Source organism: Pleurodeles waltl, chromosome 2_1, assembly GCF_031143425.1.
Source record: "Pleurodeles waltl isolate 20211129_DDA chromosome 2_1, aPleWal1.hap1.20221129, whole genome shotgun sequence".
NCBI lineage: Eukaryota > Metazoa > Chordata > Amphibia > Caudata > Salamandridae > Pleurodeles > Pleurodeles waltl.
The window spans coordinates 568,050,030-568,062,692 of NC_090438.1; the positions used below are offsets into that span (position 1 = coordinate 568,050,030).

The following is a 12,663-nucleotide window of genomic DNA, read 5'->3' on the forward strand; positions in this document are numbered from 1 at the left end:
TTCCCTGCACTGAAGAAAACAAAAAATATGTACTTTCTTATCATGACCTGTCCATGTTCGATGAGAGAAAATACAAAGAAACAAGCTTAGTTTACCATGTGTAAAAACACAGCTCAAATGCAATGTCTAACGCCACGATAAAGCCAATAGGCAGCTAAACTGAATACAAAATGTAATCTGCTACTGGTGAACACTGAACTACTAATATGCAAAGTGGTGCAACACAAAGTTGGTGGTCAAACACATCTATTTTCATTACACCGGATCTATTTTCATTACACTGGGGCAGCCACAGCTGGCAGCCTATATCTCAGGAGGCAATGTGGCTGCTTCTGCTGTGTCTGGTTTTGCTGCTTAAAGGCAGATCAGATTGGGCTGTTTGGCCCCTGTTTGTGTTTCCCTCCAATCGGAAAGGCAGCTTGGTCGCTGCTGCTGGTTAGACGTCACTGGAGGAGTAGGAGTTTCTCCTGCAGACATCATAGTTTTTTGAGGAGCACAGATGGGTTGTAGTTTGCCCTGCCCCTAGTTTGAGGAGCTCTCGCTGTTGCCGGGAGTTTTCCCCATCCACATGCGAGGAACCTTCTGTTGTCTGGGGTAGTAGTGCATGGACTCTGCCACCATTTTGCCTCAGTCTGACAAAACCAGCAGACAACTTATTTTTTGGCCTCGCCACTTGACATTTTAAATACCCATGAGGGAAATGCAACAGCTATTAGAAGAGGTCACATTCGTGCCCTACACATTTAACCCTGCATTACCATTTTCTACTTCCTCAATCAAGCCACCAAATGTATGCCTCATTAGCACTCTGTATATGTCACGAATAATCTGCTGTTTAGTTTTCTGTGCTGGCTGAGCTTTTACCTTTAATTAAATTAACACTCTTGGACCTTGAGCCTCCTCTTATTATTTTCCATGATATTATTTTAACTCGCTCATTATTTCCGTTGTTGTTTTTACATCCAGTCCTTAAGTATTTACACTGCTGTGCTATAATTTCTTGATGCACCTTAAGGCCCTATAGAACTCCTTCAGCATTCTGAACAGTTGGTTAACTACGTTTCGCTACCAGAAAGAACTATCTAAACTGAGCTCTACCACCTATCTTCCAGTGTGAGAATCACTCTGCCTCCGTGCGAAAGGAAGATCATTTCTCACCTCACATACTGCCCTGGTGATCCTGCCCTGATGGATTTCCAATCATAAAATCCTCCATAGAGCTGCATCACTGTTCACACCATCTTATCTCTGTACTACATCCAGTACCATACCCAAACACCTCTGTTGGCACCACGACCATCAAGCTTTGATGGACTATGCCCTCCTTTGGTCATCTCTGAACATAGCAAAGAGATATTCACATCCAACATTCTCACAGATCACCCAAGACTTTAATTGGCAACTCCTATCTCAGCCCACTTAAAAGTGGCACAACTACAGACCTTCTGTTCTGGGCACCAGACACATCTGCATGGAAAAGCACCTCTCATCCCCTGTTATATCAAGTATACCTAGAGAGTGGAATCCTACTGCATCCTCCCCCATCCAGTACTTCCCCTACAATCATAAATATCTTAATTTATGAATGGTTGGATAATGATCTAGGCTACCCAATGCAATCTACAGAGCTTCAACCAGATTTTTATGAAGTTAGAAGTGAACGCTACTGTGTGCACCCCATTCATGATAGGGTTCTCTCAGCCTCACTCACTGATAACTGCTCCCCCCCCCGCATCAGCACCTACCCACGATACACGTCATTTCCCTCCCTCATGTATTTCCCTTGATGATTGTCTCGCCACCCACTTCAAATGCCATAATTTGACCACTCATAAATGCAAGATCTGTAGCCAAAACTACGTTAAGCATGCAGGACCTGATATCATGCCATGAATTTCACTTCCTTGCCATCACAGAGACGTGGCTCAAAGACAACTCTGCGATTGTTATTTCCACCCTCCTTCCACCAAATCACAATATCTTGCTTACAAAAACAAGCCAGTGATGTGGAGGTGATTTTGCTTTGGTCAATCTTTACTCTCTCTCCTTCACCATACTGGATGGGCTAATGTTCACTTCATTATTATACTTCATAGTTAAGTCATTGAGTTACCTCTCCAGTCACCTCCCTGGTCTGTGCTGTTTCCTACTACCTTTCCACAACATGCCTTCTCACCTTCCAATCCTGATCTATTAGTTGACTAATATGTGCATGTGCTATGTAGTCGTGTCATAATTATGGGTGATATAAACATCTGGACATAAATGTTCTTAAAAGCCTATCTATCTCAGTTGACGATATGGATTACCTTGGTTTCAAACAACTAGGAAAAGAAAACATAATGGAAACTTCTGCCTTATCCTTCTGTTTACAGCAGTACTGTAAATGCCAGCTTTTCAATATGCATCAGCTGTAGGTAGTCAAACCACTTACTAATGTCATTATCTGGATATCTTGCTAGACAGTGGACAATGATTTATTTTTTCCTTGACACTCTCTACCCTTGGGACACCCTGAATAAAATGCAAGCAGAAACCTTAGTTCAAGAAATAAATGGCATCCCTACTCTCAATAAGCCTGATGATATTCTTAACCAATTTGAACTTTAATCAAGGCCCTCAACTCTCCTGTTCCCTCCCCAACCAGAAACTGTTGCACTGCAAAATCTAATAACTGGTACACAGATATTACAGCAAGTAAAATGTTAGGCAGAATGTTACTTCTCTCTGATCGCACAGAACACTAAATCAGTGCTAGAAGCTACAAACAAACATATAGAAGGCCAATGAAAAAAAAGAATACTACCAATCCTGCATCAGTGAGTCTTCCCATTCTACCAACGAACTGTTCCACACCTTCAAAAAAGTGCTGTTGCCCCTATTGCTTGTGTGCCCCATTTCTGACTTCTGTGATCCTCATATCATTCTTCACTAGTAAAGTTGACTCCCTGAGAGCACAGATCCTTGGTTTCATCCAACTCTCCCCGCTAGTCATCCATCCCTCTACCCCCTAGCGATTGCACCGTGTGAGTGCTTGTGCCTTTCATGGAACCTTCACCACCCTCATCTCCTTGACGAAAACCACTCTGTGCTGACACATTTCCAATACCAAAGCCATCAATCATGGCCTCCTGGCACCGTCCCAGAACATCACTAATCTTATGAACAGTTTCCTTTAAGTATGCTATCATTAGTTCCTTATTAAAAAAAAAAAGCTACATCTGATGCTGTTATTCTAGCAAAATATGGTCTGTCTCAGACCTCTCCTGTTTTACTAAGGTACTCAAGATTTCCCTGTGTCCACTCACCACCTGTCTGGCGTCCAGTGGTTTCCTCAGTGATTCCTGTTTCGATTAAGGCCACAAACGAGCACTGAAGGTACCCATTAAATATCAGAAAGGACCTTTTGGCCTGCAACCAAGGCAAGATTATATTTGATCTATCAGGCGCCTTCGACCCCGAGGTACTTGATGATAGACGGGCAACCTTAGCTGTAATAGAGGGTACTGCTCGACTTATGTGCAGTACAAATAACACTTACATCTTGATGATCTTTATAAGTGGTTTGGAAGGGAGAAGAGCTATTGTGTTTGATGGTATCAAGTTTCTTTTCTAATCTGGGCGATAGTAGATGTTCTGTCAGATTTCATTTTTAACCCTGAAATTGTTCTTGTACTGTTTTTCCCCCCCCCCCCCCCGCCCCGCCCCGCTCTTCCTCCTTCCTATATTGGTTGGTTGTTTTAGGAACCCTCAAAAATATCAACAGGTATATCCAAAATTAGTGCTGAAACCCATCAATCCCTGAATGGCATGGGCTCGGGGTGGTTTAGCCAATGCATCCCCAACAGCAGTCTCTGTTATTTTTTATTTATTTTTTTACTTTTAAAGGTTCCATCAGGTTCCACTCTCCGCTTTCCTCTCTGTTCATTTTCGGTTTTACCTGCTGAGCTTCCTGTTTGGCCTTCCCACTTCCTTTGTTTTATGTGTGACATTCGCTAATACTTCTAGATTTTACTAAATCATTACATAGTGGCAGTCGCCACTGTGTAATTATACGTGAGTTTCCATAGGAAGAGCTTTTTTTGTGTCACTAATAGCTTTGGTGCTGTTGATGAATCTTCACAAAACTTTTCCAAAAAAATTCATCCACCTTAGCTCCTTCCTGAAAAGTATAGGGGTGATCCTTCAAGCTAGGGCTGAAAGAAGGGAGAGAAGTATCCCAAAACAATTTTATCCCCATACATTTTCCACATTGAAAATTCACCAACAATAAATAAAACACAGCTGAACAGAATTAAACAATATTTGGCAGAAAGCTATATATTCACCCCAAAAACATGCTTTTTGTGATTTAATAAAAATACATTCAGTAGTTTTTGTGAAATTAAGCTTCAAAATGTATTGATCTCTGGACACGAATTTTGCGACATTACCGCTGTCACACAACTTCAAATAATGAAGGGCTCTGATTTCCCATTCCTTTTGGACATCTCACAGACGCAAGAGGCTCCAGTGAGATTACTCACTCCTATAAGCAGCCGCCACACTAACAGAAATGTTGCGGCTGCCATTACAGGACTCAAGGACTCGGTCACCATCACCTGAAATTTTCAAATAATTAAGCGTAGGGCAAGTTGGGGATACCCTAACACCTCTAAGCTCTTGTAGGGGAGGTCTGTAAGGGACCCCAGGGGTCAAATTTGGAGAGAATTGATTTTTTTTTTTTTTTTTTTTTTCAGGATTGTTCAATCCTTTAGGAGGCTCTTGGGATCTAACGTTGCCCCTGTGCTACAGAGAAAGTCTTGACGGAGCACAAGTGGATGCACTGGCTCCCAAGAGACTTGCAAGAGTCCATCAGGATCAAGAAAATATAAAAAAATAAAAAGCATGTGTTGCAGGGGTTTGGCTGCCTAAAGTTGTGATAGCCATGTATGGTAATAGAACCTTATTCATGTTTTAACAAAATAAAGTAGAAATTGACTGAAAAAAAACAAATGTTAAGGTGGCTGTATAGTTTGGAATGGTAATAATATCTTACTTTACGTTTAAAATATAAAATTAGAAATTCACTGAAGAAAACAAAGGTTAGAGTCATGTCATACTAATATTGTTATGCAATGTTTTAAACTCAAACACTGAAAGTCACCAGTTATATATTACTGAAGAAACCATAATTTGCACCCTCGCCATGCACTGCTTATGATCTCACATGTTACATCACTTATTTCATGTTCTATGGCGTGCACAGCAGCAGTTGGCCACAGAGCCTGCAGCCAACTCCTATAACCACCAACCTGCATGGCCCCCCTCCCCAGGGCCCAGCCTAAACATTAATTTATTTTTTGAGGAGGGGAGCTGCGTGCCTCCCTCCCAAAGCCGATATCTGCCCCGGGGACCCCAGCCTAATTATTATTTTAATTTTTGGGGATGGGGGCCACACCGATCTTAGCCCTGGGGACCCCAACTCTTGGGGCCTGACCATGTGACCTGGGTGCCCCCTAGGGTTCCCATTCACAATGTTGGGGACCGTGAGGGTGAACCTGAAGGACCCTGGAGTCCCAGCTGGCTCCCCAACTCATGTGTGAGCGAGCATTTCTGTCACAGAGCAGAAGCTGCTGAAGGACCTCCCTCTCTGTGAGAGCAATGTTTCCTCTGTTTCCCTGCCTACATCTCCGTGGGCAGAGAGACAGTGGAAACCTCTGCTCGCAGCGAGGGAGAGCTATTTGCCAGCTCTTCCTCGCTGCGAGCAGAGCATTAGCTGTGGCCAGCCGGCAGCTGTAAACCTACAGCCAAGCTACAGTAACCAGCTGTTCCCTGGGATTGGGCTCCCCAGGACATAGCAGGATCAGGACCTGGGGGTGGCGGTCCCCAGGGCCATCAGTGGCTCCACAAAGAGTGCTGCATTTCCCTCCTGCAATGAAAAGAGCCCCGGAGAGGCGCAGCCCTCGCATAGAATTAGATTAAAGCCCCGGGGTGGGCACACAGCCAGTCTAGATTTACATGACAGCCCCGGGGAGGTGGTGGTCCGGGTGCCCCCCGCATTAAAATTAACAATGCCCCTGGGACTTGGCTCACTCGGGATTCAGAATTAGAAAGCGCAGGAGTCCGTGCTTCTTTTCTTTCTTATTTTTTTACATTTTTGCCAGATCTGCTGTGATTCATGGTAAAAAATATATATATATATTAAATGCTGTTTAGCCCCGTAGGGTCCCTTAGGGTCCCCAGCACCAAAGCTAAGGGGGCAGGGTCTCCGTACCCTGGCCCCTCTTACTTATTTGTAACCTTTTTCTGGCTGCTAACGCTTCCTTGTTGAAGTGTTGGCAGCCAATCAGATCTCAGCACGAGATCAGGAGGGGTTGCAAATCCTTTGTGACCCTATAAATCCACATTTTTATTTTCTATAATTTCTCAAAAACTACTGAATGGATTCACACCAAATAACAAAAAAGGCCTCTTTCAGGACCAAGAGCTACTTTTCTGCCAAATTTGGTGTAATTCAGTCCAGTGGTTCGGGCTTTATCACTGTTCAAAATCCCTATGGAAAAATTCATGGTGAAAACGTGTTTTGGGACCCTCCCATCCCCCTTTTTCTCGGTCCATGCTTGACGGATCAACCCGAAACTTTCAAGACAGCAGCTGAAGTGAGCGTTTAAAGTTGTTTGGTCCTACTATAACTACCTAGTGGGAACTGCCACTCTGGAAATATATATATATATGTGTGTGTGTGTGTGTATATATATATATATATATATATATATGTGTGTGTGTGTGTGTGTATGATAATGTATGTGTGTGTGTGTATATATGTATTCTCTCTCTCCCTTTCTAACCCCCCCCCCAAATCCATTGGTCTATTGTGTTGTTGACATTTTTCTTCTGCCCACTGCAGAATGGGGCAGTGGGTCAGCCCACATCAGCCAGTGGCTGACATCGCTCTGTGATGGCACTCTGCTCATTCAGAAGGAACACATCTGCACACAAAGTAGTTCCCTTAGATGCCAGGGACTAACTACTACGGCAATGTGTGTTTTTTAGACCAAAATCGATTATTATTGCTTTTATTTTTTTCATACACTTACGAGGGTCCAGTAGCTCATTCTCACCCATTTTTTGTTTTTACACAAATAACCGGTACCTCACCATACACTGGATATTGTACTGAACATATTGAAGATGGTCTGCCTAGAGATTCTGGTTGATCGTGCCTTGGGGCCTGCCTAAGGAATGGGAACCTTGATAACGCAGTCCCAAGAACATCTCATTACCCTCTCACTGTCAGTACGGTGAGCCGGAAAAGAAGTTAGGGTTTTACAGTTCAGGTGACCAAACTCTGTACCAGCACTCACACAATGACAACTTGAGACCTCAGCTCATCGGAGGTTTAAACATGGCCATTTGTGGCAAACGTACACGTGATAAATCGCTATAACATAGCAGGACGTGTTAACTTACAGTCGTGGAACAATTTATTGAAACTTTCTGTGATAGCGTATAAACTGCTGTTTATGTAAAACTGTGATTTGTACAATATTCCAGGGCCACATAATCAGTTCGTCATTAAAATTCAAATTATGTGATGTATAAAGGACCGCGCTGAATGGCTTATGTGTTCTTTTGGCCGAAATAAACAATTATTATCATTAACCTGGCATGTGAACAGACATTCTGCCCGACCATTTTTAACCACGCTGTATGGTCCTTGGGTTAGACTAACATTATATAAAATGCGGTGTAACAGCAGACACCATGTATTTGTTAAGATTTAAAGGATAAAGATTACTAAACGAACTATTAAACTTTGTATTCCTCACAACCTTTTCACCCTGTTAATTTCACCTCATCCTTCCCTGACATATAGCATGCATACACATCATTTTTGTCAGGTGGGTTTAAATGAAGTGGGGTGGAGCTCTAGACACGAAAATGATTTTGTTGCAATGACAAGGCACTTGATAGGTGGAGTCAGGCCAGGAAATTACCTTACATGGAATCCTGTAATGCCCCTGCGCCTTCTAAGCTGTCCTACTTTCCAGGACGCTTTAGCTAAGTGAAGTTGTGGGGTTCTATCATGCTTAGACGAGCCCAGTGGTACCTGACTGTAGGAAAGAACATATATCCCGAAGTGAACTTTGCAGGAGCAGTACACACTACTCGTTTTCATGCAGTAATATTGTTTTATTCAAAGAAAGTGTAGAAAAGGAATACACCTGTATTTTGTAAATGATTTTTCAAAATGCAATCTTTCTTTCAGCCAAGAACTTTTCTACCAGATATTTATTTATGACTTTGGGAACTTTGGAATTTTAAGATTATCTGTAAGTATGAATATGAAACCATTTATTTAACTTTCTCAGATATGAGTCGTTATATTGTGTATTTGTAGGGTACTCCTTTTGTGTCAAATCATTGTTTTTCACGGTAGATTGTGCTAGTTGATTTGAAAGTAAAGTCTTGCAAAAATACACTCGCCTTAATCAAGCTTATTAAAACAAAGTGCTGAAAAAATAAGGGTGAAGTACTAGTTGATGCTCTTAACAATTCACATTTAAAGAGAGCAAGGTTCATGGGGCAGTCATTTTGCGGTAACTGAAGAACGCAGGGTCTTTCAATGTTTCTAGAACAAGTAGGATCACAGGGACTCACTTGTGTGTTCTACTGTGTTCAACCTGAGTAATACAATCTCAAGTGAAAATTATTTTATAAGGTATTGCATTATTTTTGGTAATAGGTAACAAACGTTTTTAAATCGTTATTTATCCACTTTTTCATTGTAAACACAGAACGTACTTTTGCAAAAAAATAATTGACACCTTAGCACCCTAAAAGTCGTCCAATGAAGCAGCGAATCTTTGGGAAGAAATATAAAACAAGCATTGGCAAAGTCAGCAAGTCTTGCTTAAAAATGAAAGCTTTTCTTGATTGATTAATTGATTGCGTTATGTGGATGAGCAAGTGGATGAATAGAAGAATTATTAGCAAAGTGGATGTGTGATAGCGGACTAAGTGCATGGATGTGTGCCATTAACTAGGAGCTTGTTTTGTTACCTTGGAAATGGTGCTCGCAGCTCCCAGTGCACTGGGAGAGCAAGTGGATCCAATCTTCTCTGGGCCGTGATCTGCGGCCTAGGGTACACTGCTACAATCAGCAAAGTAGAGCTTTCACCGTCAACAGGGAGTGGCTGTGTTGTGCACCAAAAAGTGATAGAGGTAGGGTGTTACTTGCAGTGGTTGCCCAGAGCAAGCATGCTTAAGCTTCCCATGACCCCCTTGACTCTTCCTCATCCAGGGCTTCAGCTAGTACTGAGCTTGACTTAGTAGGGTCGAGCCTGCGAGTGCTTCCGCTAGTGCATGTGTCTTGCTTGCAAGACTCTGTTGTGTACATTAAAGGGCTTGCAGCCCGCCTGTCACTCACCATTTGTTGGCTTGTGTGACACTCTTCTTTACAGACTCATAATTCGTCACTGTAGGCCTGACATAATTTCCATTTATCTCTGTGGAGCAGGGCCCAGCATTGAATGATTCAACTTAATCAGTGCCAGTCCGCTGCTCCCGACGTAATTGAGTTACATTTTGTTCCTTTTAAATTCTAGTGAAAGTTTTATTTTTTTATAGTTAACTTGTCTTTTCTCACTTTCCACAAATTTTTTCATTTATTTTTGCTCGTGTGCGCTCTTCTCAAAAGATGATGATTATCTTGCTCGAAATACTGCAAAGCAACATTGATTCTTTATTATGTGTAATTTCTGAAATGATGCTTTAACACATAACTGTGCAGTACACCCAAATCAATCCGACTCCAATCCGCCCCACTACAGTCCACCCCACCCCACTTCACTCCACACCAATCCACCCCACTCCAATCCTCCCAACCCACCTCAATGGAATCTGCCCCACTCTAATCCAAAACAGTCTGCACCACTCCAAAACAATCTGCCCCACTCTAATCTTCCCCACTCCAATCCAAAACAATCTGCCCCCTCCAATCCAAAACAATCTGCCCCACTCCAGTCCAGCCAACTCCCATCTGCCCCACTTCAGTCTAAAACAATCTGTCCCAATCCAGTCTGCCCGCTCCAATCTACCCCTCTTCAATCCAAAACAATACGCCCCACTCAATCCAATTTCACCTCACCTCAATCCCGCCCCCCACTCCATCTCAATTCACCCCAACCCATTCCACCCCACTCCAGCCCAATCCACCCCACTCCAATCCATTCTAATACAATCTGCCCTACTCCTATCTTCCCCGCTCCAATCCAACACAACCTGCCACACTCCAATCCATTTCAATCTACTCCCCTCCAACCTGCCCCACTCCAATCCCAAACAACCCTTTCCAATCCAAACAAATCTGCTCCACTCCGATCCAATCCACCTCACTTCAATCCAGTCCACCCAACTCTATCCCAATTCACCCCACTTCAGTCCACCCCACACCAATACAATTCACCCCACACTAGTCCAATCAAGCCCAGTCCAATATACCCCAATCCAATCCACCCCACCCAAGTCCAATCCAATCCATCCCACTCCAGTACAGTCCACCCCGCTCCAGTACATTCCACCCTACTCCAATCCAACGCACCCATCAGTCCAAACCACCCCACTCCAGTCCCAATCCACCATACTCCAGTCCATCTCACCCTACTCCAGTCCAACTCACCCTACTCCAATCCAACCTACCCCACTCCAGTCAACTCCACTGCTACCCAATCCACCTCAATCCAGTCCAGTCAACCCACTGCACCTCAGTCCATCCCACTTCAATACAATCCACTTTAACCTACCCAACTCCAGTCCACATGAATCCACCCTACTCCAGTCCAATCCACCCCACTCCAAATCACCTAAATCTACCCCACTATAATTCAGTCCACCCCCTCCAGTCGATCCACCCCACTCCACTCAATATAACCCACCCCATTTAATCCACTCCACCTCACTCCAATCCACTCCAATCCAATCCAATTCAATCCAGTCCACTCCATCTCTTCACGTTAATCCAATCCAGCTCACCTAAATTCAGTCTACCCAGTCCAGTCCACCCCTATCCAGTCCACCCCTATCCAGTCCACCCCTATCCAGTCCACCCCTATCCAGTCCACCCCTATCCAGTCCACCCCTATCCAGTCCACCCCTATCCAGTCCACCCCTATCCAGTCCACTCCTATCCATTCCACCCCTATCAAATCTACCCCTATCCAACCCACCCCACTCAATCCAGTCCACCTCACTCAACCCACCTCACTCCAATCCAATCCACATCACTCCAATCCAAGCCACCTCACTCCAATCCACTCCACTCCAATTCGATACACTCCAATCCAGTCCACCCTACTCTAATCCCGTGCACCCCACTCCAATCCAATTCACACCACGTTAATCCAATCCACTCCACCTCAGTGCAATCCACCCCAGTCCAATTCATCCCAGTCCAACCCACTCCACTCTAATGCAGTCCACCCCCTCCAGTGCACCCCAATCCACCCACACCATTTCACTCCACTCTGCCCCACTCCACTCTGCCCCACTCCACTCTACCCCAAACCACCCCAGTTCAGTCCACCAAACTTCAGTCCATTCCCTCACTCCTAACCCGCTCCAATCCAATCTGCTCCACTCCACCCTACCCCATCCCAGTCCACCCCACTCCAATCCATCCATCCATCCGCACTCCAATCCACCCCACCTCAATGCAGTCCACTCCAACCCATCCAATTGCAGTACACCACAACCCAATCCACCCCACCACATTCCAATCCACCCCACACTAATCCACCCCACTCACTCCAATTCAGTACACTCTACTCCAATCCACTCACCCCATCCCGAGCCCACCCCACCCCACCCCCTCTTAGTTCAGTTCAGTCCAGTCCAATCCATCCAACCTGCCCCACTCCAGTCCAATCCAGCTGACCCCAATTCAATCCAACTCACCCAGTCTAATCCACCCCACTCAATCTAATCCATCCCCTTCAGTCCTATCCACCCCACTCCAGTCCACCCCGCCCCAGTCCAGTGTACCCCACCCCAATCACCACACCCCTGTTGTAGCACTCCAATCCAAACCACCCGCCCCATTCCAATCTAATCCACCCCACTCAAATCAACCCCAATCCCATCCACCTCACCCCATTCAAATCCACCCCACTCCAGTCCAATCCTCCCCACACCAGTTCCCCACTCAACTAAGTCCAGCCCAATCCAATCCAGTCCACCCACACCAATCCACCCTACTCAATTCACCCCACTCTGCTGCACTCCAATTTACCCCACTCTACTCCAATCCACTCCACCCCACTCCAACCAACTCCACCCTATTCCACCTTACTCCACTCCACTCTCTGCCACTGAACTCTACACCTCCTACTCAACTCTACGGCATTCCAACAAATCCACTCTGACACTCTACTCCCCCAGTCCACTCGGACCCTCCAGGCCTCTAACTTATAGCCATGCTGAACAGCCGACACATTGGTGTGCAGCATGACAAAACATATTGCCAAAGCCAATTGCTCTTGTATAGGCGAGACCTATTGGCTTTGCCAAAGCTTGTTTTTATGTCTGTGCTCGTGGTTTCCTTGCGGACTCGGGCAGTGAAAAGGCAGAATGCCCCATGTCATGATGACCAGTGCTTTCATCACCGAATAGATGACCTGTGGA

At 44.7% G+C, this 12,663-nt stretch overlaps 1 protein-coding gene across 1 annotated transcript in view; it reads left to right on the top strand.

The window, feature by feature from the left end:
• MLH1 (mutL homolog 1) overlaps positions 1-12,663 on the top strand; it is a 340,404-nt gene that overhangs the window by 243,225 nt on the left and 84,516 nt on the right. The window contains exon 15 of the mRNA XM_069215008.1: positions 8,252-8,315. Within this exon, the coding sequence (XP_069071109.1) occupies positions 8,252-8,315 (64 nt within the window). The remainder of the gene's footprint in view (positions 1-8,251; positions 8,316-12,663) is intronic.